Source organism: Archocentrus centrarchus, chromosome 9 (genome assembly GCF_007364275.1).
Source record: "Archocentrus centrarchus isolate MPI-CPG fArcCen1 chromosome 9, fArcCen1, whole genome shotgun sequence".
NCBI lineage: Eukaryota > Metazoa > Chordata > Actinopteri > Cichliformes > Cichlidae > Archocentrus > Archocentrus centrarchus.
The window spans coordinates 10,155,627-10,182,878 of NC_044354.1; the positions used below are offsets into that span (position 1 = coordinate 10,155,627).

At 40.8% G+C, this 27,252-nt stretch overlaps 3 protein-coding genes across 7 annotated transcripts; 2 read left to right on the forward strand and 1 right to left on the reverse strand.

Annotated features, from left to right (window-relative positions):
* Positions 1-918: 918 nt before the first annotated feature.
* rab3c (RAB3C, member RAS oncogene family) lies at positions 919-13,220 on the reverse strand. 3 transcript variants are annotated; one of them, XM_030737407.1, is made up of 5 exons: positions 13,100-13,220; positions 11,103-11,327; positions 8,046-8,164; positions 3,575-3,699; positions 919-3,364 (listed from the first exon to the last, which is right to left on the reverse strand). In XM_030737407.1, the coding sequence occupies exons 1-5, from the start codon at positions 13,115-13,117 to the stop codon at positions 3,174-3,176; spliced, it is 678 nt and encodes a 225-aa protein (XP_030593267.1). In that variant the 5' UTR covers positions 13,118-13,220; the 3' UTR covers positions 919-3,173. The 3 variants fall into 3 exon arrangements, with proteins under 3 accessions (XP_030593267.1, XP_030593269.1, XP_030593268.1); XM_030737409.1 differs by lacking the exon at positions 13,100-13,220 and adding an exon at positions 12,662-12,678; XM_030737408.1 differs by lacking the exon at positions 13,100-13,220 and adding an exon at positions 12,448-12,652.
* A 576-nt stretch (positions 13,221-13,796) lies between these two features.
* Positions 13,797-20,750, forward strand: LOC115785955 (ATP synthase subunit C lysine N-methyltransferase). Of its 3 annotated transcripts, XM_030737907.1 has the most exons (7): positions 13,797-13,867; positions 18,279-18,452; positions 18,594-18,632; positions 19,271-19,375; positions 19,510-19,650; positions 19,730-19,780; positions 19,871-20,750. In XM_030737907.1, the coding sequence occupies exons 2-7, from the start codon at positions 18,285-18,287 to the stop codon at positions 20,060-20,062; spliced, it is 696 nt and encodes a 231-aa protein (XP_030593767.1). In that variant the 5' UTR covers positions 13,797-13,867; positions 18,279-18,284; the 3' UTR covers positions 20,063-20,750. The 3 variants fall into 3 exon arrangements, with proteins under 3 accessions (XP_030593767.1, XP_030593770.1, XP_030593769.1); XM_030737910.1 differs by lacking the exon at positions 18,594-18,632; XM_030737909.1 differs by lacking the exon at positions 13,797-13,867 and having other exon boundaries at positions 18,124-18,452.
* A 901-nt stretch (positions 20,751-21,651) lies between these two features.
* plk2b (polo-like kinase 2b (Drosophila)) lies at positions 21,652-26,840 on the forward strand. Its single transcript, XM_030737935.1, has 14 exons — positions 21,652-21,856; positions 21,968-22,075; positions 22,184-22,300; positions 22,606-22,735; positions 22,937-23,120; positions 23,331-23,529; positions 23,662-23,809; positions 24,022-24,116; positions 24,407-24,539; positions 24,701-24,781; positions 24,913-25,072; positions 25,218-25,347; positions 25,503-25,613; positions 25,780-26,840. The coding sequence occupies exons 1-14, from the start codon at positions 21,671-21,673 to the stop codon at positions 25,969-25,971; spliced, it is 1,974 nt and encodes a 657-aa protein (XP_030593795.1). The 5' UTR covers positions 21,652-21,670; the 3' UTR covers positions 25,972-26,840.
* Positions 26,841-27,252: the final 412 nt, after the last annotated feature.

Here is a 27,252-nt window from a genome sequence, read left to right on the forward strand (position 1 = left end):
CAGCCGGGATAGACTCCTGCTGTGCCCCTTACCTGGACAAACCATTAAGAAGATGGATGAATGTTACCTTTGAATGTTAATCATATTTTTGCAGGGTAGTCTGGTCCACTTTGTGAGCACTTTAAGATAACATTTGTTTCCACGTCTCTGCATATATATACACTCACTGGCCACTCTATTAGGTACATTTAAGCATGTAGATGGGCTACAGCAGTGGAAGACCACACCAGGTGCCACTCCTGTCAGCTAAGAACAGAAAACTGAGGCTACAAGTCACACAGGCTCACCAAGACTAAAAAATGTTGGCTTGTCTGATGAATTTCAATTTCTGCTGCAACATTTGGATTGGAGGTCAGAATTTGGTGCACACAACATGAAAGCATGAATCCATCCTGCCATGTATCAGCAGTTCAGGCTGCTGGTGGTGGTAGTGGTATAATGGGGTAGGAATATTTACTGGGCCCCCTTAGTACCAACCGAACATTGTTTAAATACCACATCTTACCTGAGTATTATCACTGACCACGTCCTTCCTCTTTATGACTGTTTCCATGTCACAAAGTTCAGATCATCTCAAACGGGTTTCTTGAGCATGAGAATTGTACTCAAACGGCCTCCACAGTCACCAGATCTCAAAACAATAGAGCCCCACTGGGATGTGATGAAATGGGAGATTCGCATTATGAACGTGCAGCCGACAAATCTGCAGCAACTGTGTGATGCTGTCATGTCAACATGGACCAAATTCATCACTTCAACTCTGGGTGCAGCAGATATATCATTGTATCACTAGATGGCGCACTTTGCCTTAAAATGGAAGTGGAGCAATTTCAACTCAGAAATTAGGTGTGGGTTGGGGACAGCAATTTATGAATCTTCACGCTTTTTAATGGGGTCAACAAAGAACACAGAGGCCCGCAGATAGAATTTGATTTATTTCCTATAATCTCAAAAACATACTTCTTGGTTTGCTTGCACTCCAACAAATAAATATATTCAGTTATATGTAAAGACATAGTGTTTTAAAATGAGATTTTACTAGAGTGACTGTTTGGCTGATGCTAACCATCCCTCTGTAAAATAAATCTGAACTGATCATTACAATAATTTATTCATGGCTACTGGCTTCAAATTATAATATCACACACATACACAGATGTGTACACATAGGCGCTTTGAACTAGTTTATGTGTATTCCTATTCTTGGCATTAATAAAACAGTATGGCATATGTCATGGACTAAGTTATCTCCCTGACTATCTTTCACAACAACACTGCATTTTGACATGATAATACGAGTTCAGTCAACATCCAACAGTTAGCAGGAACAGCATATAGTATGTGAATACATTTGTACAAAAGGTATACACAAACAGTACACTATATTACGTAATTTGTCTCTTCAATATGGCAGGTACACACACATACACACTTACAGTCACACATTCAGTGGCTGCAGTTACTGAATGAAGCACACCCTCGAGTTTCCGAGTTATTCTGACCTACTGTCACTCACATGAGGCAGCTAGGGTCATTGTACTCGAGGACAGGAAAAACTATGTACAGGGTATAATTCATAAAATATTGCACTTATTGGCCCATTGCATCTCACAGCGAATGCTATGACAATGCTCCTAAATCTGTAACACAGCGTGATATATACAGTATCTTATCATAGAAATCTACACAGGTACGTCAGGACTGACTTCATGCAATTTTTTGAGCTTTTATTCATCTATGCAACAAACAACAATGTTAAAAGAACTGTAATGTTTTGGCACAAATGTTTTTTTTTTTTTCTAATATAACAGAACTGAAAAATTTCTTGATTTTAAAACAAGCTACAACGTTCCTATTACATGGAATTAACATTAAGACACAAAAGTACGGTATATGCCTGCTATGAGAAGCTTCAATTTTTACATTACTGTCAATCTGTGGAGATTTTTCCTTTTTTTGTGTGTGTGTGTTTGGGGGGGGGGGCAGGGGGATGACTTCATTTTCTTGTACGAACACGAATTTAAGCATGCTGAGTCAAAAATTATATAACATTTTTTAATATATGGCTGTTTATTCCATGCCAGAGCTCATCATTTGTTGTGTATCATACACTGTGCTGTGCTTTGACAGTAAGTGATTTTTCCTTTAATGAAATGCTGGATCGTTGCTCTCATATGGAGCTGAGGATGGTTAGGTTTGGGTAAGGCCTATCTTAAAATAAAACAGCAAACATTTTTTGAGTTTTTGGCAGCATGCTCGTTGCGTCAAACTAAAACTATAAAAGGTCGTCTCAGAGGCTAAGCACAAGGAAATGGTTGCTTAAGATACACTTAATAGATATACTTAGAGGAATCACATCTACAGACAGCAAAGGGTGGACTAGTACTCACGTTAGCTTTATACATACTCAATTCATTCTAACAGTAAAGCAGGACAGAGGGACTTACAGAGGCCGTATTGGAGATGCTAAAAGGCCACTTTTTTCCAAGGTAGATGATTTTTAGATGGCGAAGTTGCAGTCATTTATGACTCAGACGTAATACTCACACTCATGCAAACTCACTTAGTGTGCAGTCACACAACAGCCACACGAACACACATTACACAAAAGAAAGCCGCTACATCCTATAGTGCACTAAATCATAGATTTGGCAGCTTCAGGAAACGAACCTATAAAAGGAAAATACATACTGTACAAAAACGTAAAAAATAAAAGGCTTATTAAAGCACTCACTGACTATCCTTCAAGGTATTATTATTATTATTATTATTATTATTATTGTTGTTATATCATTATAGGTTTTAAAGGTCTTAAGGATTAAATGTACAGTGTGAACTATTTCCAACCATATTAAACATACTTAGTTTGTAACCACACTAACTAGCCAAAGAATGAGAATATGGTGTCTGTGTATTCAAGATATACTGTAATGTTACACATTTTACAACAGCCATGTCTGTTTTCCTGGTTATTAGCTCTTGATATAAGGTGATAAAGTTAAGAGATAATACAACAGCTTTTTGTAATTCTACGACTTAACGGGGTTTGAAGTGTAGTCCAGAAAAAGCAGCACTATAGCAGGAGTGATAATGCTGAGGGAGAAGAATACTCTGCACACTCTACCACCTTACGGGACCTGTGTTGCTCTCCTTCTGCTCCCTGACATCGCTCACTAACAGTTGCAGCCGGGCTGCTGGAGGGGCGGAGCGCTGTCTGTGAGTTTGGCAGTAGGGGCTCCCGTGGTGACAGCCGGATCAGTGTCCAAGCTCTCAGACATCTTGTCGCAAATTAGGTCAACAAGACGCTCAAAGGTCTGCTTCACGTTGATGTTGTCTTTGGCGCTCGTCTCAAAGAACTCAAAACCTTGGGAGGAGAACATGGAAATGATGAACTAATGAACACAAGATAAATATGATTTTCATTAATTTTTTTTGTTAAGGAAAAGCTTTGGCTTTTAATGCTGCTAGTGTAAAAGTACTAAAGGGCACAGAAGTCATGTTTTTATCCAAAAACCTGACAATGATGCCACCCAATTTAAAATCTATAAGGGCTGAATGTTGCTCTGAGACCTACCCAACTGTTCTGCCAGCAGTCTGCCACTATCCACTGAGACGACTCTCTCTTCTTCCATGTCACACTTATTCCCAGCCAGCACCACCTGTGCATTATCCCATGAGTAGGTTTTTATCTGGGTTGACCTGCATGTAATCAGAAACAAACTTGCATCACATTCAAATTACTGCTGTTTGCCATATTTCTTATCAGAAACTGATTTTGTGCCACTTTATATTGGACAGAATCCTTTAGAAATGGGAAAAAAAGGACACGATGTAAAGTCTGTTCACCATTTGGTTCGGTCGTGAACAGTGATCACATCGCCTTTCGTTTGGCATCACATTATATCTGAGTCACTGATGGCATTGGGGAAAGTGGGTCAGCAACAGCTCTGTTCTGAAAATATGTAGTCACTATTGCTGTAATGTAGGTCATTATTTGTTATTTTGTAGATATCTGATGTTAATAGGACTTTGTCCCACAAACATAATGGTCACTTTTTATCCTTCCCTTCAGACTATATTTTTGGTTTCTTTTCACATAAGTGTGATACAAGGTTCCAAAACCTTATAAAGTTGCTGTAGCTACAAAGCTTATTGGCTTTAGTCACACATGGGAAACAATGGCTTCCCATGTTTATTGTATGTGCATTAAAAGATAGCTTTGTCAAATGTTAGTGTCACTACATGATAATAACATTTCAACGTTCACATTAATAGGGAATTCACAGCGAATCGGTGAGCTGCTTGAATGACTCTCACCTCTGCAGGCTGCTCACAATCTGCGAAGGAATTTAAGGAACAAATTTCTCCTGTGGTGTTGCAGTTTTGACTGAAAGTAGGGCAGTAAACACACCATAGGCTGAAAACAGGCGAGAAAGAGCCAGAATAGAGAAAGAAAGAAGCAACATCTCAGAGCGAGAGTGCAGCATGATGTCAACACGCCGCTGCTTTCTGTCCGGTTCTGTCTTGTTTTAGCATGTCAGATGTGGGTCAGTGTGAATCTACGTGCAGCTATTGTTCACTGACCAAAAATTAAATAAATAAAAACACTTGTGTTTGTATCACATTTAACAAAGCAGCATAAGCATGTAATTAAGAGGTGTTAAATTAAAGAAGTAAAGGTTTTTTCCTATTGCCCAATATTCATTTTATTGGTTTCTCAAATGGCCAATGTCAATCTTACAGCATTTCCCTCATCCGATGACACGGGCAGGAAATGAGGACGTCACAAGCTTTAGTCAGCCACTGTCAGGGAAGCAGCCGTTGCCTTGGTAACCTCTTTTTTTCCCCCCCTCCAACCTTGTCACAAGGAACAAGGGAAAGAGAAATCAGAGTTGAAGCCTGTGGCAAAGGCAGAAAGGAGGGATTCTGGCTATATGGCAGGTAACAAAAAGGAGCCTCTTCCTTTGTGTACAGCTGACAGATTTGTGCACTGTCTGGTGAATAAGTTCACAGGTAACTCTTCAGGACAGTTGCAGCCAGTGACACACTTGGCTCCATTAATTAAGATACCCATCACAGACAGTGCTCAGACTGCAGTACTCTATTAAAGTGTCAGACAGGCCTTAAAAGAATAATAGGTGTGTCTGGCTCGGGTCTCTCTTTACAAGAAAGCCTTTCTTGCTTACAGTAACAGAAAAACCATTTGAATACCAATCAGGGAGATAATGTGGAGCATTTTCTCCTCAAGTACAGAACCCCAGCTGAACATTTAAAAAAAAAAAAAACATTTGATTTCCAGTTAAACAACAAATGCGTGTTTGGTTAGACTAACCACTTTAACCATGAGACATGTTTCCAAAAGCAGCTGACAAGTGTTAGCAGCTCAGCGGCAAGGTGGAGAAGAAGCTGGCCTTAATAGTGATTGTCATACAAGTCATTCAAAGCCACACAGCATGTAGTATCAACCGCAAAAGTGCAGTAATATATACAACTCAGTGCAGCTGGTACAACATTTACATCAGAAGAATAATCCTCTGATGATTCAGAAATCTCTCCTCTAAATAAATGCACAGTTTGAGCTCCCGTAATCTCTTTTGGCTGGCAGTGAGAGAGGCAGGGAAACTGTAAGAAACGGTGTAAATAAACTAGAAGGTGTTTCCCATCCCGACACCTGCGTCGAGTCAAGAGGAAGGATCAGCAAAATGTAAATCAAAACACTTGTCAGTAGTAGCAGATCTAACATTCGGTGTTTCACCACAGCGTTGACGCTGTTGTGTTGTACTGGTTATGCTGAGGAGAACTTCTTGTTCCTAGAGTGAAAATTCTAACCCAAAAACCTGCTTTCTGCAGCTGATTTGATGTAGCCCTCCAGGTCCCATTTTAGACATGGGTGCATCATCATAAATCACAGGCATTTGGGCTTGGCTCAGAGTTATTCTTACACCCTGCAGATGCTTGAGTGACTCATGAATGGACTACAGCCATGACCTTGACAATTTCCTCCTTGATTCTTAAACCAAAGTGCTGCAAACACTACATAACAAGCCTGTTAAATCTGAGACAGAGATGCTGTCGCCACTGTGAGGACACAGTAAAGGTAAACAGCTCAGACTTGCAGTGTTCATAAGGAACTAGAATAACCTCCACCAGCCAGTCAAATTACACTTCACCCCTGAATCCATGTAAACATTTGATGCAGATTTGAAGAAAGGGGTATTGTGATAGTTACAAGAAAGGAAGAGAAGAACAGACAGACAAATGCCAAGAAATATTGCTCATATACAATATCAAGTCACATTTGTAAGTATAGCACATTTAAAAACAACAGCCAAACTGCTGTACAGCTAAAATAATAGAAAAAAAATAACATAAAAGATAAAACAAAAAGATGAGAGTTTACAAAAGGAAAACTTGAAGTGAGAAAACGCAAATAAAAATGCTCAGAACTCAGTTTAGTTTAAAAGCCAAAAGAATAAAAATGGCTTTTCAAATGACAGCATTTGTGTGTTTATCAAAAGTTAGAGTACTGTCAAAGATCACTCCCAGGTTCCTCTCAAAGGGTTTTCTAAAATTTTTATATAAATCTTTAAAAGGCCAAAGTTGTGGAGGTCAGGGGTTCCAAACATAATGACTTCTGCTTTCTGTTTGTTTAAATTAAGTAGATTTAGAGCCATCCATGTCTTACCATCCTCCAGACAGTCCAGTGCCCTTCAGAGGAATCATGGATTTATGTTTTAGTGGCAGGCAAATCTGCCATGTTTCCTAATAACTGTCATGGTTGTGTTTATGGGAGTGTTTTTGAGTTCATTTTTATGTAGTTCCATTTTGCTGTATTTTTCAGCTTGTGTTTCTTACTGTTTAGATCCTCAGTTTGTTATTGTTAGTTTTTTTTTTGTTGTTATTTGTGTGTTATTCCGGTGTGTTGTCAGGTTGAGTTTAGTCTGCGTGTGTGTTATGTTTAGCTACTTCCTGTTTTATTTTGGCAGTCCCGTGTTCCCTGTGTTTTGCATTTAGTTTTGCTTCCTGTGTTATTAGTTTCATTCATTTCACCTGTTGTGCCCAGCTGTTTTCACTCATCCCTTGTTCCCTCTGTGTATTTAAGTTCTAAGTGTTGTTTAGTTTGTTGTTGTGGTGTTGTCAGTGTTACCCCCTAGCTGTGTGTCTCCCAGTTTAGGTTTCCCCCTTGTTCTCCCAGGCTTGATTTATGTTTACAGCCTTGGTTGAGATTTTGTTGTGTTTCAAGTTTGAGTTGAGCTCCAGTTCATGCGTCCTGCATTTGGGTCCTTCCCTTTCCAGCACACAGCCCCGACCATGACAATAACTGAGCCAAGGGGAGCATATACACTGGGGAAAAAAAGGGCTGGGACCCCATATAAAAGCAGGGTGTCTAAGAATTTTGTGTCCCCCAGCCTAACTGTAAAACTTCTGTTGGTTAAATAAGATTTAAACCATTGCAGTGCAGTTCCTTTAATTCTGACAACATGCTCCAACCAATAAGGATACCATGATCTACAGTATCAAAGTCAGCACTGAGGTCTAAAAGAACTAAAATGGCACAATCTCCTGAGTCAGTAATGGTTAAAAGGTCATTTTAAATTTTTAAAAGTGCAGTTTTAATGCTGTGGTGTGCTTTAAGGCCAGACTGAAATACTTCATAAATACCATTTGGATCAAAAAAGGACTGCAGATGAAGAAAGACAACTTTCTCTAGGACCTTGGAACTAAAAGGAAGTTTAGAAATCAGTCTGAAATAAAAAAAAAAAAAAAAGAAATCAGTCTGAAGATGGATAAAATTGTTTTTTTTATCAAGCACTGGCACATTTAAACACAACCACATTTAAAATCAGCAAGAACACACCCAGGCTGAAGGCTGCTATTGACAATGGTCAGTACATGGTATTATGTTGACCACGTATGATCTGCATGCATTAAGGCAACAAACAAAATTGATATGCTGATGCGATACTAACAATATCCAGAATACAAAGGTCCTAGTGTTGAGACATTTTACACAAAACTGGCAAATGAGGGCCATCATAACTCACCAGTCCTGCACAGCACCAAAGGATTCCTCGTTGGTGATGTCGTACATGAGGATGAAGCCCATGGCTCCGCGGTAGTAGGCAGTGGTGATGGTCCTATAGCGTTCTTGGCCTGCTGTGTCCTGCACGCACAAAACATACATGATTTATATTGCTGTTGAGCTGCACTTTAGACTGTCAGATTCAGCCACATTGGTATGACCCTGCACACATATGCTGGATATGAATAAGTCTGTCATAGTAAACATGATTCAAACCAAGAGATTCACTTGATTTAGATCAGATCAGATTTAGGATGTTATATATACACTTGCTCATGGCATTATTTATTGTGCACATGATGCATAAGCAATCATTATACTAATTGCCTTGCTGGCTTTACATTGATGAAGTGCCAAAAAAGACCAGTTCAGTTTTGGCTGATGTGATTGATTCTTTTCTCTCCTCAATAAGATAATCATTCAGTAGTGCTGAATAATCAGTGGTGCAGCATTAAAAGCTCAACTTATGACATATATTTCTAAGAAAAGGGGGCTAAAAATAGAAATTAAATGATCTGAACATCGAGAAACTGCTTGCTGTTTGTGAGTCTGGACAAAATGCTCAGAGGCAAAGCAAGTGATTACACAGCATTTGAGGAGTAGTACACTGTACACAGATCACCCTGGCAAAAACAAGCACCCGCCGCAGGCTTTGCTATGAGATGTCAGCACAAACAGATGAAGCTTTGTGTTCACGAGAAATAAAGAAAAATACATCTGGGCAGCTTTATCACAATAAATGTTCCTGTAATTGCTTAAATATGTGTAGACTTGCAATTTTGTAAGTTACATAATGAGAAATACCAGTAATATACTGTATGTTTATTGAGCTGTTGTTACACCCACAACAAGTGTGCTCAGAGCCTTCTGTGAAACATGACAGAGGACTTCTGGCTGATCTACTTGGCTCTTGTTAAACAGAAGCCCAGAAGGCAGCAGTGGATTGTATTTGCCACAGTAATTTTGCTTTCTGTCATACTGCACATGGCCGCAACAGTGTGCCTGTTATAGCCAGAGGACAGCTCTGACCTTCACTCCACAAAGACAGAACTCACAGCCTGCCGAGCGTCCACGCACACCACAGCTCGGACCTTTTGTCAGTTGACAATGCTGCAAAAACAAATGCATGCAAACGCATGCATTTCTAATGTTAGCAGCTATTCTGTGTGGTCCTGTATAAATGGCTTCTTTTGTGGAGTGACATTCTTACCGACATAAAAAGGGATGATGACTATGTTTCAGCAATTTGTTCCTTCTTACTGTACATATATGAAGTTATTTTCCAATCTTTCCTTCTTGAATTCTATGTCTTTTAGAAGCCTTTGTATTCTTGGCTGAGTGCTTGCCAATGACCTTTGCATTTTGAGGCTGTCTTAGTGAGTCGCTTTGTGTGTTTTCGGTTAGGAAGACAGAGTGAGAGAGGGGGAAAAAAAATCTGCTGGAGTACAGAGAATCTGAGCTTCTTGAAAAGCTTTGCTTGTTCACCAGAAATCAATCCAACAAGCTGACTACTTCAAGTGGAGAGGGAGCCCCACTCTCTTCTTCATTCAGTGAAGTGAGTTTCTGTTTTTCCACTATGATGACGTTGCCAGCACTCTTGGGTTCATTCAGCTCAGCCTAATGCGACAAGAAGGCCAACTCCATGCTCCAATATGCAGTTTTATCCCTCAGCAGATTAAAGATGTGCATACCACAGTGACATCAGCCAATAGCCATCACCTCAGATGGCCACTTAGTGTATGTCTCAGCTCTTTCTTAGCCCAGTTAAAAGCAATAGGCCAATTATATGTATGCAAGGCAAATGATTTTGTCTCTAAATATGCTTGTCTGTGCTTATGATGGAAACACATTATCTCGATTAGCCAATTATTTGACTTTTCAAAGTCTGTTTCCACATCCTGACAAAGTGCCTTTGCTTTGTCTCTTTTTGTGATTAGTGTGATAGACACTGAATGTCTGGGGGATCGCTAATTGCTGCAAAAGTCAGCTACAATGACAAACCAGAGACCAGAACCTCTGAAGGAAAGCTGGCACTCACTGCAGTACAGAAAAAAGAAAGTGAGTGAGAAGAAGTCAAAGAAACAGAAAGAGAGGAAGGAGCATCTCTTCTCCTTCTCCTCACTCTCTCAGAGGTATATTGAGAAAATCTGCTTCCACAGCTCAGATGAACTCCTAATTAAAAAGCTTCAGAGATTCTTGAGTTTCCCACACGCTCTGCAGAAGGTGTTGCTTCTGTTTTCTCTCCCGCTGCGTGCTAAACTAACACTTACTAGTATCCTGTCAGTGATGTTGAGGCTTCCATCTGTCTCAGTGATCACACCAGAGTGTAAAACACATTACAGCCTTTCCTGAAGCATTATGGGGTTAATTAAGCAACCAACTTATTACACCACATGTTTTGACGCTGAGGAATGAAAGACTGGAGAAACATTTTGCTGTGAATTGAGATGACAAAAATTAAACACTGCCTTAAGCTTAAAACTGATTATTTTGGTTATATTCTAGCCTAAGACTAAATGAATACATTCATAGAGCCTGTTGTGCAGTTCTTTTATTAACTGGCCAAGTATAACGCAAATCCTAACCTGCCACTCTCCTTGAAGCACACTAATAAACAGAAGATATGGACAGAGGTCAGGACAAAGCAGGCTCTGGCCTGAGATTGACAGCTTTTTACAAACAGGGCTCACTCAGCAGGAACATAAAGGTAGAGGGAAACAAAAGAAACAATGGGACAGGGGTTCTCTGAAGAGTCCCTTCCCCTTTAGATGAGCTTAAATAATCCTTGAACAGTTCTCTTCCAAGTATTGGATGTGTTTTAACATGCAGATGCTCACTATTTCCCCAAATTTTACACAAACTTTTCCTTGGGCTCAAACAGCATTACAAAGAGCCATGTTCTTGAAGAACATGCCTTCTTAACGAAACTCTGCAAGTTCCTTCTTCTAGCTAGGTCCCTAGTCAAATATTTAATGTCTCCTTTCTGAATTTTTAATGCTCAAATGTGAATATTTCATACCCAGATCTGCAATTTGATCCTCTTGTCGTTCTTGTACACAGTCTTCACTTTGAAGTCGATGCCCACTGTGCTGACGAAAGCTGAGGTGAAGGCGTCGTCGGCGTAGCGGAACAGGAAAGACGTTTTCCCCACACTGCTGTTGCCAATGATCAGCAGCTTGAACATGTAGTCAAAATTTTGATCCCCTCCCTCTCCCTTCCCTTTCACATCCTGAGTGGCAGCCATCTGAAAAAACAAGAAAAGAGGTGCGGGAAAGGACACATTAATTTTCTTCACCTTGAGTCAATGTAAAGTGTTGGAAACATTTTAGAAAACTGTATATAAGATGGTATATATCTATTGACTAGGAAGTGAAGGAGTGCTGCAGACAGATGCAGAGTAAAGAGTGCAAGCTTGTTCTACAGGCCACAGATCAGAGGGGACAGAAGGCTGTGTAAGGCAAACCAGCATGAGCAGCACAGCAAGCTGTTGTATTGATGAGTGTTAGATAACCAGGACTTTAAAAAGCCGAGATTTTCTGACAGTCCTTTCTTTAATGTAACAAGATGATTGATGTCATTATTGTTATGGCAAAGAGAACAACATTTAGCCCATAAATAGGCCTTGGATTCAGATTCAGTTCTTTTACGCAATGAACAAAAAGCCACTCTTTCACAATTTTACCTAACTCCAATTCATATCATATTGAACTATTTAAACTATTTAAGACTTCTTGATTTTCCTTTTGAGAAGTTGTCCTACTAGACATCCACTCGTGTTTGATAAAAAATCTCCTCCCATATTACCACACACTAGTGTTATACAAAGGGCAGCGCATAGATGGATCTTTCACCTTAGCAGCTACCCTCAACATTTCAGCGCAAGCTGTCAGCAGCCAGCGACCTCCGAGGACGAGAGTACTACGAACAAGATGACACCAGCACAGTCATCTCCGCTCCAAGGTGAATGTTTCGACAGAGCCGCTGAGCCTCAGTGCTAAACATGTGCAGCCAAGCTCTCCCTGCAGCCTGTGCAGCTACTAAATGATGCCGAACCTCCATCATGCACTGTCTGCGCCGGGGCTTCTGTTCGCTTCCGTGTACGAAACACCACCGATGAGTGTTTGCAAGGACACATTTCGAAAATATCAGTGCACCGATATCATTTACACGCACCGCATAATACGAGTAGTTCTGCTAAGAAATTAACCCCAAAGATGAGCAAGAAGCTGCATGCCAGCTAGTGTTTAGACGAGCAATTCTGGGCAGGAGGTCATTTTAGCTAACAATGAATTTCTTCAACACAACTATGAACAAACGCAACTAAAAGAAAGAAAAAAACCGTTGAGGACATTATGCGAACAAACCTGTTTTTGGAGGCCTCGGTTCTACCTGTGTCTGCCCGTTATTTTTTTTTTGTTTTTTTATTATTATTATTTTCTTTTAGAAGAATACGTATTTTATATAGATATAGATATATATATATATATATAAATATATCTGAATCCAAGGCGGACGCTGGTTTTCTTTCCCCCTCTGCCTCTCGTTTTCTCTCTGTGGATCTCCGACCAATTTCAGCACCTGGGAGCTGTCCCCTCCGATCTGGCACGCGCTGATGAAAAAGGCAGGCTCGCGTGTCGAGCACGAGCGCACGAGGAGGAAGGAGGGGGTGGGGGGTGCGTTTCGTGCGTATTACTCACGTCACGGTCATGGTGTAGATGGGAGTTGTTGTTTTTGCACTGTTTGAGTGCAGAGGAGGACGGCATCAAAAGAAGAGATTTGACTACATTACTCAGCATGCAGCACAGTCCGGCTGTCAACAGCTGGAATATTTACGAGGCCCGGGGGAGGAAAAAAAAAACCTTTGTACTTTACCGTTTGATACCGTCAGAATAATAGATAATAGTAAGCTATATCGTGCACAGACGCTCCTTGCCATGCAGAAACAAGACTGCAGAAATAAAACCTTTTATGTGTATCTGTTATGGTTTGCCAAGATAGTAAAATCGCGCATCTTACCTTCCCATACAAGTCCATTCTATTCTCAGTATTAATTCACGTTTTAATTGTTTTATATCTCTCTCTTGCATCCAATAAACTCCCGCCTCGAGAACATAATTTATCTTTTTTTTTTTTTTTTCAGGAAGCAAATATAATAAATAGCCTCTCCTTTTGCGTCACTGTCGGTCGGCGTTTCGGCCGTCCCCCCCGCCCATGAAGCAAGCTCCACTTCAGAGAACAAGCGGCTGTGCAAATAAGAGCGGGCCCCTGAATGCTGATGAATATTGTTATTATGGACCTTTCAGCTGAGTGAGTCTAGGATGAGGCCGCGGCGGAAATGAAAAAAAAAAAAAAAAGGACTTTGCAATTATAATTTTCGTTTAGGGCCGGTGCGATTATAATTATAAACAGTATAATTAGATGGCTCAGAGAGGTAGCCAAAATGTAGGATCATAATTAAGCACCCACAGGCTCGATTATTTGAAGCATTCCGAGCACATTTTTAAAATAACTAATTATATTAATTAGAGCCTTTTTACGCTTTGCACACCTGAATCCTACGTGGCTTATCTCATAATAGTCCACCATGCGATAACTAACACAGACTCAGGAGGTATGAAATAACTGTGGAGTACTACTCGGATCCAGTCAGCTGTCGGGTGCGTTATCTCAGGCACTGATAGGAAGCAGGAAGACAGAGGGCGGGACGTGCTGACTGAGCGCTGCTGACTGGAGGATCTGTGTGTGCGTGCTGCTGAATGCGCAGCAGACGAAAGGGAGGGTCAGGTAAGCTGCAGAGATAGAAGCGTCAATAATATATTAGACTTTATTACTACTTTACAAATTTTCCCACTCTACACACACACCCTGAGCTGTTTTTGCGTCTGTCCTGCTGGAACTGTGCATGCGTTTGCACCGACTGCATCCAGAATCCAAAACCCTCAAGATACGTCTGCGCGTCTGAAAGTAGCTCTTTCAGGGTAGTTTGTACTGTTGGAGATCCTCGTTGTCGAGAATAAACAGGATTGTTGTTTCAGATAGTTTCGGTACATGAGCTCAATATTGTAAACAGAACTTTTCTAGAAGGTTTGTGGGCGACCAAAAGGTCACTGTAGCCCCACCTGCTGTCGGAAAAGCTGCTCTGGTGGTATGTGCTGTGGAAGCTCATAGACAGGCTGTCTTGTGGTAATGAATAACAGCAGTAAGTGTACAAATCAGCTTGCTTTATAACCTTACTTCACCCCATTAAGTAATAAAATGAGGACGTAAGTCGTTTACAAAGGGAGAATTTTAAGTTATTCGTATGTTGCTTTCCCTATGAAATACAACACACCCATGATTTTTTTTTAAAAACTCACATTATTATGATAATTTACAAACCTACAGAGTAACCAGTTTCTTTAAAAAGCCACCTGACCAAAATGATACATTCTTATGTATATGGAGCTTTTTGGAATTCAGAATTCCTAATACTGATCTTAGATCTTATTGTCCAGTAAGTAGCCAAAAACAGCAGTGATTTAAATTAGAAGAAGTCTCTTTATTATATGGATTATTTATGTACTTTATTTATGAAATGGAATATTAGCCGAATTATCGAGGCAGATAATCACAATGAATTTGTGTTGTATTTCACTCCAAAATTTTTTGTCCCTAGCTAGTCTCATACCCATGTACAGTAATGTGCAATAGTCTTGAGCCAAACCCTCAATTCTTTATATTTTGGTAGAAAATATCTTGCTCTCTTTATAACAGTAGAGAACATTTTTGAACACTAGCACCCTCTAAACTCCCGGTTTAATTCTCCTCATCCGCACAACCTAAAAGGCCGCCAGCAAACCGAGGAAACACACAAAAACTCTAAGATAAACACACACACGCACGCACGCACACAGAAAACTGCACTCTAGCAAAAGTAAGCCCAAAGCAGGAAAACAGTGGGTCATTTGCAGGTCAACACAGTGCCAGAGGGACAGAATTGAACAAAATATTTGCACATGGCACACACTGAGGCTTGATGTTTTCTCCCCTGATCTCTGTATAGTTGCAGAATATTAAGTGTGTGTAATCAACACCTTTGTGGAAATAAATGTAGCCATATGATTGTGACCTCTCTAAACACAATGCTCAGCCACTGTGGAACTGAGTGTATCTGAATCTGTATAATGAGCCTGTTTAAAATAAACAGCATTCTAATTTATATCAATACATGTTTTGTTTGGTAGATTTTCTTGTAAATATTATTGTAAACATATTTTCCCCCTTCCCTTCCAGATGTTAGATGTGTTCCATTATGTGAACTTTGAAAAGAACAGGAGTTTCATCCTGTCCACTCAGGATTGGCTGACTTTTACACAAGTCAGTTTTTCTGTTTGTTTGTATCTATAGATATTTTTTGTTTTGTTTTTTTGTAGAAGCCCAAGTAAGGTTACTATACTTTGCTATAACTAAATATCTCAAGGATAAAAGGTGGTGGATTTCAGCTCTTTTGGCTGAACAGTTTCTATTGTGCCCTCCAAAGGTACAGAGAGGTCAGGGCGAAGTTGTGGTTGCCAGTTTTATTTGAGATCAGTGGATAATCTCTCGTAACCCTAAACTTCAACAGTCTACTTCCTTGTCGGGTCCGTATTTGTGCTTTCTTGCTCGCCCTTTTAATGTGTAACTGATGAGAGGATTGTTCATCAGTAGCCAAGGACACAGGAGATCGCGCTCTTCACATTACAGGAACAGAGCAGGGAGGACAGGGTGGAAGGAACCATGAGGTACATAGGACGGTGTGATGACAAAGCCTTGTGAACATAGATGTACAAAGGACAGTTTTAGGAAATAAAAGTGAATGCAGAAGTATGGAAACAGAAACCATTGGTCTTCTGTGTGTTTGAGCTGCGTAGTCATGCAGAGTTTCTGTCATGTAACGCTGTGGAAGGAAAGGAAGAGAACCCCAATGCAGGATACATCAGTCGGAAAGCTTAAATTAAATTAAGGCTTTATTTTATCAGGTGCAGAACCAAAGACAAAAACATAAAATTGGAGCAGATAGCACACAGCAGGACCAGGAGTCAAACAGACAAAATGCTGAAAACAACACTGACGACAACTGAGGACACGCAGGAGAGCTGGGAACACACAACACACAGGGACCAGAAGACTATCAAAATAAAACAGGAAGTCAGACAAGGAAACAAAGATGCAGACTAGACACTGAACACCAGGGAACTAGAAATCAAAACACAACCAAATCCCACAACAAAAGAAACCCAGAAAAGATAAATGCATTACAAAACAAAACACATTGGGTCAAAAGGACCCAGGACCATGTGCAGTAAGGAACTGGCTTAAAAAGATGGGACAGTAGCAATAGCATGGAACAAAAGAACGCGCTGGGTATTTGCATATCTACACCAAATAAAGCTGAAGATTTGACAAACGCCAAGTTTAACGGTCTGGTCACACAGGGTAAGAGTGGCTGAAATTCCAGTTCTAAGTGATTAAATTGAATCAGCAAAATATCAGTTCTTAAAGAATATCCAGAAAGAAATCCACAGCTCCTTGCACTGCCTGACTTTTTCACTGTAAATGACGTGGCAGAATTTGATAGAACCACACAGTCGTCACAAAGGAAGCTCTGGTCTTCAGTGTGTGTGGGTGTCTCTGTTTTTATAACCCCAGCAAGAGACAGTTCGTGACCAGAAGGCGTAGCTTGGTGATCACTGATTTGTGTTGGAGGGAACACTTAGTGCCATTAATCAATACTTTCATATAACTACAGTACTGTGCAAAAGTCTTGAACCACGTCATTTTTATTATATTTTGCTAGGAAAATGGGAAATAGATGTAGCCATTTACTGAAACATGCGCAAACATACAGTACATGGAAACATAAGGCAAAAGCAGAGTTTGTACAAATCTAACAAGCCTGAAAGTCAGTATTTGGTATGACCACCTTTATTATTCAACACAGCCAACACAAACTCTCTTAGGCAAGCTTTCTTATAACTTCTTGAAGTAGTCTTCAGGAAAAGTTCTCCAGGCTTCTTGAAGGACACTGAAAGCTCTTCTTTGGATATTGGCTGCCTTTTGTTTCATTCTCTGTCAGGATGATCCCACACTGCTTCAATAATACAGGCTCTGGGGAGGCCAGTCCATGACTGATAGTGTTCCTTTGTGTGTTTTTTTCTTTTCTATCTGTATATTTTTACTACATTGGCAGTGTGCTTGAGATCATTGCCATGCTGAAAAATTAAGTTGTATCAATCAGCTGCTTTCCAGATGTTTTGCATGGTGGATCAAAATTGTGTGCTCATAATTCCATCAATTTTGATAAGATCCTTAACAGCACTGGCTGAAATGCAGCCCTTGCAGCCCAACCATATTTTACAGAGGGCTGTAGACAATGACGGTTGTACCATTCGCCTGACCTCTTTCATGATGCATCTCTTATATTCTGTGTCAGCTTTTTTTTTCTCCCTATTTCTTAAACACGTGATATTCAGATATTGTTCATCTGCCTGCCATTTCTTTTTCTTTTTTTGTCCTTCACTTATCCAGTTACCTTTTTAAGGACAGACCATTTGTTATGCTTGAATGTTTCATAGGTCAGTGTTAAGTGGCTTAACAAGCAAACAAAAAAAGGGGTGGGGGGCTAGAGCCTCTCCCAGTTGTCATAGGGCGAGAGGTAGGGTACACCCTGGACAGGTGACCAGTCTGTCACAGGGGTGACACAGAGAGACAGCCAACTCACATTCACACCTATGAGCAATTTAGAATCACCAATTAACTTAATCCCCACCTTCTTCCCACAGTCTTTGGACTGTGGGAAAAAGCCGGAGTACCCGGAGAGAACCCACACAGACATGGGGAGAACATGTAAAGTCCACACAGAAAGCCCCTGGCCAGATGGTGGATTCGAACCCACCATGTTGCTGTGAGGCAACAGTGCAAAGAAAGAAAAGTCTGGCTCCTTGGAAGCAAAATGAAGAAATGAGGGTTGTGCATAATCACAAAAATAAAACAAACATAATTATTTAAATAGAAGCTCTGCTGATGCATCCTTATCTCTCAGTGTCACTTGACCTAAATAAACCAGTTCACTTCAATTAGAAGAGAGAGTGAGATATTCACATACAAGTAACATTTTGGTTATTACAGACCGCAGTTATATTTCCCCTTTATTTATTATTAACCCCTCCTGCAACAGTTTGCGATGGAAGACTCCATTGAAGTGATCCTTCAAGACCATGACAGGGTCTTGTCTACCAACAGACCTCATCCCATCTTTTCAGCCTGCACAGGTGCTCTTCTCACAGGCCTGTATGGATTATGGAGCCTCTTCACCATACCAGGCTTCCGCAAAATCCCGTGGAAGCTCATGGTACCTAAGATTTTTTTATTTATACATTTTTATCTGCCCGCTCTGCCTCGCAAATCAAATGCTGCATGCATGAAATCAAATCAGTTCAGCCACCGTGAAACATGACTTGCACATTAACAATGATTATTTGCTTATTTGGAGCATAGAGCTCCATGCAACAATGTGGGAAGGAAGAAAGTGGTAAGTCTATGATTATGATTACCTTCTTTGGAGAAATGCACCATAATGGCTTGTTAATCTCAGTCTGCTATATTGCTTTTGCCAACATATGTCTTTATATATATATATATATATATATATATATATATATATATATATATATATATATATATATATATATATGTGTGTGTGTGTGTGTTTTGGATTAATGACATGATCCCAGCTACAGCTCATGTAAAACATGTTATGTTAGGAGAAAAATGGTTTTGTACATTGTGGTCGATTAAAGCTGTTTACCACAGCTGGAAACCAGAGGGTCCTGCTGAAATTGTAATTTGGCGCAGCAGTTCCACTGACAGTGAGTGGGAGAGCTGACTCAAGGTTAAAGTCACAGATGGCTTGACTGTTGTGAACACAACTACATTTAATGTGAAGTTTTTGCACTCATGTTTTAACATCAAATGAAGGGAATTTGTGTGTTAGTCAACATACATTAATGTTAATAACTTTGTAATGGATACTTTCAGTTTGCACAATAGGGCAACAGATTCTTGAGAGATCAGTATCTTCCATGTTCAAGCTTTTATATACTAACTTGATAGACCTAAAATAATTACCCTACTACCTGTCATGTGTATTGACTTGCACATGTGGTCCAGGTGCCCTATTTGCCCTCCAGTAAAGATCAGACAGCGAATGTGATGAAGCTGCTCGAGGGCAGATCAGGTCGTTTAGCAGATCTGGGATCAGGAGATGGAAGACTGGTGAGTAAATGTCCCTCTCTTACAAAAAAAAAAAAACATATCTGTGCAAGCTAGACTGATAATATGTCATGATTTGAATCAGTGCTGGAGTTTGAATGTGAGTGTTTTGTAAATGCCATCTATTTGCTTTCTAGGTGTTTGCAGCCTCTGCTGCAGGTTTCCAGTGCACAGGCTTTGAGATCAACTCCATTTTAGTGACATATGCTAGGAGCAAGGCCCGCTGGGCAGGAACACCCTCCGGGCAGGCAGTCTTCGTTAAAAAAGATTTCTGGAAAGTAAGACTGTGATGGAAACGACTTTCCTTTTATATCTGTTAATAGCTGTAATTTGACCATGTTTGTCTCTTTCTTTTAGACTGATTTGTCTTCATATAATAATGTGACAGCGTTTCTTGCTCCGGGAGTGGTGAGTGGTTTTCCTGTGAAGAATGATTTCTTTCATTTGCCGGCGATCATTTGATGCCATGCTAATTTGGCTTCTCTCACTGGTCTACAGATGGAGGTGCTCGGAGAGAAGCTGGTGAAAGAGCTTTCAGATGACGCGCTTGTTATCGCTTGCCGTTTTCCTTTCCCTAACTGGCCACAGCAGTTGTCCGCTGGTTCTGGACTTGACCAGACTTTTGCTTACGACATCGGCACCGTGCGCTCGTACCTAAAAAAACGTGAACCAAACACAGTGATGCAATAAATGACTGTGACTTATCAGAACTGTCACTCAAAACAGCACTCAACCCTCCAGGGACTTTGTTCTTGGACAGTAAGTGCAAAATAATATGATATGAATCCCAGACAAAGAGAGCATAAATTGGTAGTCTGTCAGTTATAAACGCTGACCCTGAGCGATCTTTCAAAGATGTCTCTAAACAAAGAAGGACTCTGACTAAGCAGCAAAATGTCAGAATGATTTCACTTGACGCCTGCAGTATTTTTTTTCAGTCTCTGCACTTTCAGAACCAATGCAGTATGAGCCATATTGCAGAAATCCTTGCTGTAAATGTTATCATGCATCACTGTAAAGAATATGTCTGTGGCTCTTTGAGAGCTCTCCCACTGCAAATAATTTAATTCCAGCATCAGCTCTAGTAAACGTCCTCATTAGCATGCTGCAAGAGATACTGTGAATAGTTTTGTTTCACTTTGGTTTTGTGACGTTGAAGTTAAATTCAAATGCTGTGTTTACTTGTGTGTGTGTGTCTATGTGTGTGCGTGTGTATGTTTTAAAATAAATGTCTTGCTTGAAGTCATTTTTGAGATTGGTTTGTTGGGTCTTCCGACAATACACCTAGTTATGGCGCGCACAGCCACACTATAACCATAAGTGGACATCTGAGCTCTTTGCAATACAGAGATGCATGCATTTTATTATGAGAGCTATGGATAAGCTTTGCTTGTTTGTTTACAGTGATCTGAACATGTGTTGAAATATGTAACCCTAAGTTTTTGCGCATTTTCCAATGAAAGTCTCTCCAGTTTGTTTGTGTTACACATGCAGTTGGAATTTTCAGCCTTGCGGAGGAATGTGCTTTCTACTGCCATGTGCATATCACTGAAATATCTGCACACCTGCAATAGTAATTGGTTTTTAATACTGCTATTTCTTTTGTTTCAATGAACTGCCTATGAAAACAAAATCTACCTCTGCATCCTCTCTGCTTATGCTGTACCACAGTTTGCATCCCACTAACCAGTTCAATAAAGTCCCACGTGTAATTGTTCGGTTGCCGTGAATTGCATGTGTAGATGTTGATAAACGTACCGAACCTGAAACTTGCGGTTTACTCTGAATAATGTCCAAAATCTCCACCTGAGGACGCTAGTGCTCCAAACTGAGCTCGGAGCAAAAACCGGATAATGTGAGCATGAATAGAATACAAATAGTTCTCCTCAGCATAGTGGGCATATAAATATATTTTGCACCAGAATTTAAGAGCTATTTATCTGCCTGGATCTCATGAATTAAATAATTAACCTACAGCACATGGCTGTTTTTTATATTAAAGTGAATGCGACTGCTTATTGCAAAAAAATATAAATATATGATAATTTAAACCTCCAGGATCCACACGCCTCTTTATGTTTTATTTATTTATTTTTTTTTTTTCATATCTGTGCCACCGCCAACACAAACGTACATGTGAGGTAATCGATATCACCCAGACCCCGTTCTCTCATTTCGCCGCGTGACGTCAGAGAGAGGGCGGCAGACAGCGGGGAGGGTTGGGTGCCAGGGTATAAAGACTCCTGGACGGGCTCTCGGGGCTGCATTCTGAGTGCAGGACGACAAGGATCACGTCTCATGGAAGTACAGAGAACTGTCGGGCCCCAACAGACAAACAGCAGCACCATGTGTGAATCGACGCAGAGGTCCTGCGAGCCTCGCCGAAAGAAAATGGATGAGCGCAGCGCACCCTCAGAAATGGCCAGGATAATCACTGATCCTGCCACGGGGAAGTGCTACTGCCGTGGAAAAGTTTTGGGAAAGGTAGCATAAAGTCTGCACTCCACTTTTTTTTCTGTCTTTTTCTTGGGATTTACCACGTAACCTGAAGACAAAGTATGCTAACAGTGTTTTTTCCCCCTTTTTTTTTTCCAGGGAGGGTTTGCTAAATGTTATGAGATGACGGATCTCTCCACCAGCAAAGTTTACGCAGCCAAAATCATTCCACATGCGCGCGTCTCCAAACCTCACCAACGGGAGAAGGTAAGCGCACAACTCCGGGGCTTCAGCGCACTGGTGTTCTACAGGACAACAGATTAAAAAAAATGTAGGCATTTAAAATCGTGACTGTTTTGTCTTTCCTTCCGCTAGATTGACAGGGAAATTGAGCTGCACAGAGTACTGCACCATAAACACATCGTGCACTTTTATCACCATTTCGAGGACAAGGAGAACATCTACATCCTGTTGGAGTACTGCAGTAGAAAAGTAAGTGCTGTTGTCCCGCATACTAAATTTTAAATGATCTCACCACCACTGTGTTTCAAATTTGACTAACACCTGCATTGCACCCAAAAGCAGCGAGGCAGTACTTGGTATTCAGAGTGTGCCCCCTCTATAAAAAAGCTTTAGCGTTTTAATTAACTGTAGGAAATAGAAAACCTATAACTTACCACAATTTTAGAGATTAAAGAAAGTAGTCAAGTGTGATAAGCTTTTCTTTACAGAGGACAATGCTTATTTCTTGGAAAGCTCTATAATTAGTCTCTTCTGTATGCTTGGTCTTTTTGCAGTCATTAGCCCACATCCTGAAGGTCCGCAAAGTGCTTACCGAGCCAGAGGTGCGTTATTACCTGAGGCAGATTGTGTCTGGACTGAAGTACCTGCATGAACAAGAAATCCTTCACAGAGACCTGAAACTTGGTTAGTGAGTGCGATGGTGAAATACTACACTGCTGTGCATAATTTTTTAGATGCATTAAGTGCAGGGAGGATATTATTTTTGTAACTAACTTTCAGTCAGTTCATCAAAAAAGGTCTATGCTGGATCTTTTGCTGTGCTCATGCTTTGATCCTGGGTTGAATATCAAGTGCTCATCGTCTCATTCCCTTTCTTCCCGACAGGTAACTTTTTTGTGAACGAGACGATGGAGCTCAAGGTCGGGGACTTTGGTCTGGCTGCCAAGTTGGAGCCAGCAGGAAACAGGAGGAAGACGATCTGCGGGACTCCCAACTACCTGTCCCCTGAGGTTCTCAACAAGCAGGGCCACGGCTGTGAATCAGACATCTGGGCCTTAGGCTGTGTAATGTGAGTAGGATACCTATAAATCCAGCATTAGGGAATTTCAAAAGGTTTAGTTATAACTTATTAAGAAACTAGATCTATATTGGTATCAGATTTCATGGACAGGCATATTCTTGTCTTGCTTCCTTCACTTAGAAATGTGTGATAAACTGCCTGCACATTTTCTGAGGCATAAATAGCTCCCTCACTCAATGCTCTTCTTTCCTGTTCCAGGTACACAATGCTGTTGGGCAGACCTCCTTTTGAAACCACCAACCTGAAGGAGACATACAGGTGTATTAGAGAAGCCCGCTACTCCCTTCCCTCGTCCCTGTCACCACAGGCTAAGCAGCTAATCGCCAGCCTGCTGGCCAAGATGCCAGAAGACAGACCCAACCTGGAGCACATTCTAAGGCATGACTTCTTCACACAGGTTAGAAATGATTGTCACCTCTCTGTCAGTGTGTTGTGCTCTGTGACTGTCACTGTGTAGGAGTTTAACAATGAACCTACCTCCTTCCCACTAGATGCATGTTGACCTTTCCACCACTTTCATTCTTCACAGGGCTTCAGTCCAGAACGTCTGCCTGCTAGCTGCTGCCATTCGGCACCAGATTTCCATATCTCTAGTCCCGCCAAGAGCTTCTTCAAGAAAGCTGCTGCAGCACTGTTTGGTGGGAAGCGGGACAAGGTCAAGTACTACGAGACTCTAAGTGAGTATTGCAACAACATTTAAGTCCTTTTCTGCTTCTTAATATACCACTTGTCACACTATCAGTTTGTATTTGAGCCTTAAATCATGCTCGAACCCGAGGCATCATTGCACTTAGTTTTAAGACTGAGCATGCATGAAACATTTTATCACCCTGGAGCTGGTTATGAAGGTCATCCTCTCATTTTTCTGTGCTTCTGTTGTCCTTCATAGATAAGTTAACCAAAGAGGAAGAGGAGATTTACAAACTGCAGCATGACTTGGAGAGAACCGTCATCAGCCAACAGCACAGCAAAAAGATGTCAGAGGTAAGAATAGAAAACAGGATATTTACAAGAGTGTGGGTGATGTTGCAGGTAGCTTATTCATACCCCAGTTAAACAGACCTGAGATATCATGTTGAGGAGAATCCAGTGAGTCATTCTGGTGCTGTACCAAAACTTTATAATGAGCACATTTTTCTGAACACACTAAAAGCACTTATTTTCAACCTTTAAGCCAACCACTTTGCATCTGTGGGTGACCACTGAGTCATAGTAGGAAGAGATGATCTAAACTCACAGATTCTAAACCCTGTCGTCACTCATTGCCACCTCAGAATGGAAGTCTACTTCCGCCATCTGCCGAGAGCCCCGTTGCCCCGGCAACAGAGAGCCAGTCCCCGACGACGCAAGACACCATCCGTCTGATCGTCAGGGGGAGTCTGGGAAGCTGCAGCAGCAGTAGTGAATGTAAGTTCACCCACACGCTTTACAGAACAGAGACATGCTGGAATTCTTTTTTTATGTATTATGGAAAGAAAATCAGTTTTATAGAAATCTGATATGATAGCTGTAGTGTTCAGTACCATTGTGATGTCAAGCTAAATGATCACCTGTTACTGCTCCAAAAGGCTTGGAAGACAGCACGACAGGGAGTGTGGCTGAGACAGTTGCAAGTGTGCTGAGGGGATGTCTGGAGAATATGCCTAAAGGTGAGTAAACTTACAAAGTTCAAACCTATGCATACACACCTTAGCTGCAATCTGTCGTACATTTAAGTTTATTGTTTCTTTACATCATTAGCTGTATTATAATCCTCCTTCTCTGTCTTCTCACACTACAGCCAGTGACATTCCTCAGGGCTCAACCAGCTGCAATCTTCAGTGGGTGACTAAATGGGTGGATTACTCCAACAAGTACGGTTTCGGCTATCAGTTGTCTGATCACACCGTGGGAGTTCTCTTCAACAATGGCACTCACATGAGCCTCCTGCCTGATAGAAAGTATGTATTCTTTCTCAACACTCTGCCTTAAATTTGAAAGTTATTAGTCACAACATTTACAGCTTGTATAAGCTTGCTCATGTCAAATTATGCAAAAATGTCATCTAGCCTAATCCACCTATGTTTTATTTTTGGGGGGTTTCAGGACCATCCATTACTATGCGGAGTTGGGCCAGCGCTCCGTCTTTCCCACCTGTGAGGTTCCTGAACACTTTGTTGGGCAGGTCACTGTGCTCAAGTACTTTTCCCATTACATGGAGGAAAACCTCATGGATGTAAGTAAAACAATCTTTATACCTCCACTCTCTTCATTTGTTTAGGCTTTATCTTGTTATGCTGCTGTTATGTTTCTTTTGTCTTTCCACACCCTGTAGCCTTAGAGACGTTGCGGCCTGTCTAAACCTGATGTGCTCCTCTTTTGCTTTCTCAGGGCGGGGACCTTGGCACTATAACAGATGCACACATGCCCAGACTTTACCTGCTCCAGTGGCTCAAGTCAGACCGCGCCCTCATGATGCTGTTTAATGATGGCACTTTCCAGGTAAACACATTATCACAGCAACATAGCAGCTGCTGGGCATGCTCAGAGTAGCATAGTTGGAGTGCAATGCACTTTAGATGATAAATCAAAGATTATACTGATTATACAAATAGCAAAAACATTATAAAAAGATTATAATCGATCAACCTTCTTTTTATCTTCAAAGGTCAACTTTTACCACGATCACACCAAGATCATCCTGTGTTGCCAGAGAGATGAGTACATGCTGACATACATTAATGAGGACCGTGTCTCCAAAACCTTCAAACTCAGCTCCCTGCTGAAGTCTGGCTACCCTACTGACCTACGGGAGCGCATGGTGTATTCCCTCAATATGCTTCTGCAGAGATGCAGCTAAACCCACATTGATGTGTGTTGGACAGACAAGCAAATCTACCGAACGTGTTACTGCGATGGAATAAGGATGCCGAAAGAATCTGTGAAAGACGAGTGGATTTCAAGGATGCATTTGCTCAGAGTAAATTAATCCTACTGCTGCATCTTAATCACTCAGGCATCAGTGTAAGGTGTAAAACAAAACAAAAGAAAAAAGCAGAGACTGAAAGACTGAGAAAATGAAATGTAGCACAACAACTGTGGATGGAAAAGGGCTGATTTGTATGTGGACTGTTGGAGGGGAGGAAGGAGAGAGTATGTTGGTACGAATGTGATCCCCAAGTGTTTGGAGGTGGGGAAAGAGAGATGTTTGGGAAGTAACGAGAAATGCTGGGCTGGCACCAGCTTAATTGTATAGAGTATAGCTGAATTAATCCAGAGGGGATCAGTAAATTGTTGCTCTGAATGTCAGAGCTTGACTATGGAGTATTGTAAATGTTGTACAGTGTATGTCACAGCCAAATCACCAGTGCAAAGGAATTACTGGCACCAGTGCAAAGGAATTTGAGGATGCTACAGAGTTTGGCTGCTTGTATGAGTGAGTGTGTGTCTGAGTGGGAGGGGTGTAATATCACACTAACCTCTAAAACTGTGATTTGTTCTCTTTACTGACAGATGGACTCAGCTTATTAAGCTGAGAACCAGTGTGGTGATGTGGGGGAAGGGGGATGGAGGATGGAGGAAAGACTGACATTTAAACAAAAAAAAAAAAAAACCAAAACAAACAAACAAACAAAAAAAAAAAACAGTACCATACATCCTCTAAGGATCTCTTAAGAGCCATTATCACCTGGGTAAAAATGTCCTGCATAACTTATTGTGTAAAAAAAAGTGCAGTATTTATTTATTTAATAAACAAGTTTTTTCTATTAAAAAAAAATGACTACTTGTCCTTTTTTTGCATGTGGCCACAACCAGAGTTGCTTCCAACAGCAACGTTGGCTGTGGCATGTCAGCTCTATTCCCACTGCCGTGCATGTGCATAGGTGAATGGGTGAATGAGTAACACTAAATTGATTTTTGTATCCTCCTTAAGTTAAAAGGCACTATACAAGTGCAGACAAGTGCTTTTTTTTTTTCAAATGCACAGAAGTGCATTTCTCCCAAAAGATGTTCAGATGTTTCCTGTAATATTTCCTGAGTGGCCTTAATAATAGATGCCTTGTATTAAAGCTATTTTGATGTATTTAAACAGAGTTGGGAAAAGAAAAAACCTGATTCATTAAAAAAAAAAAAAAGCAAC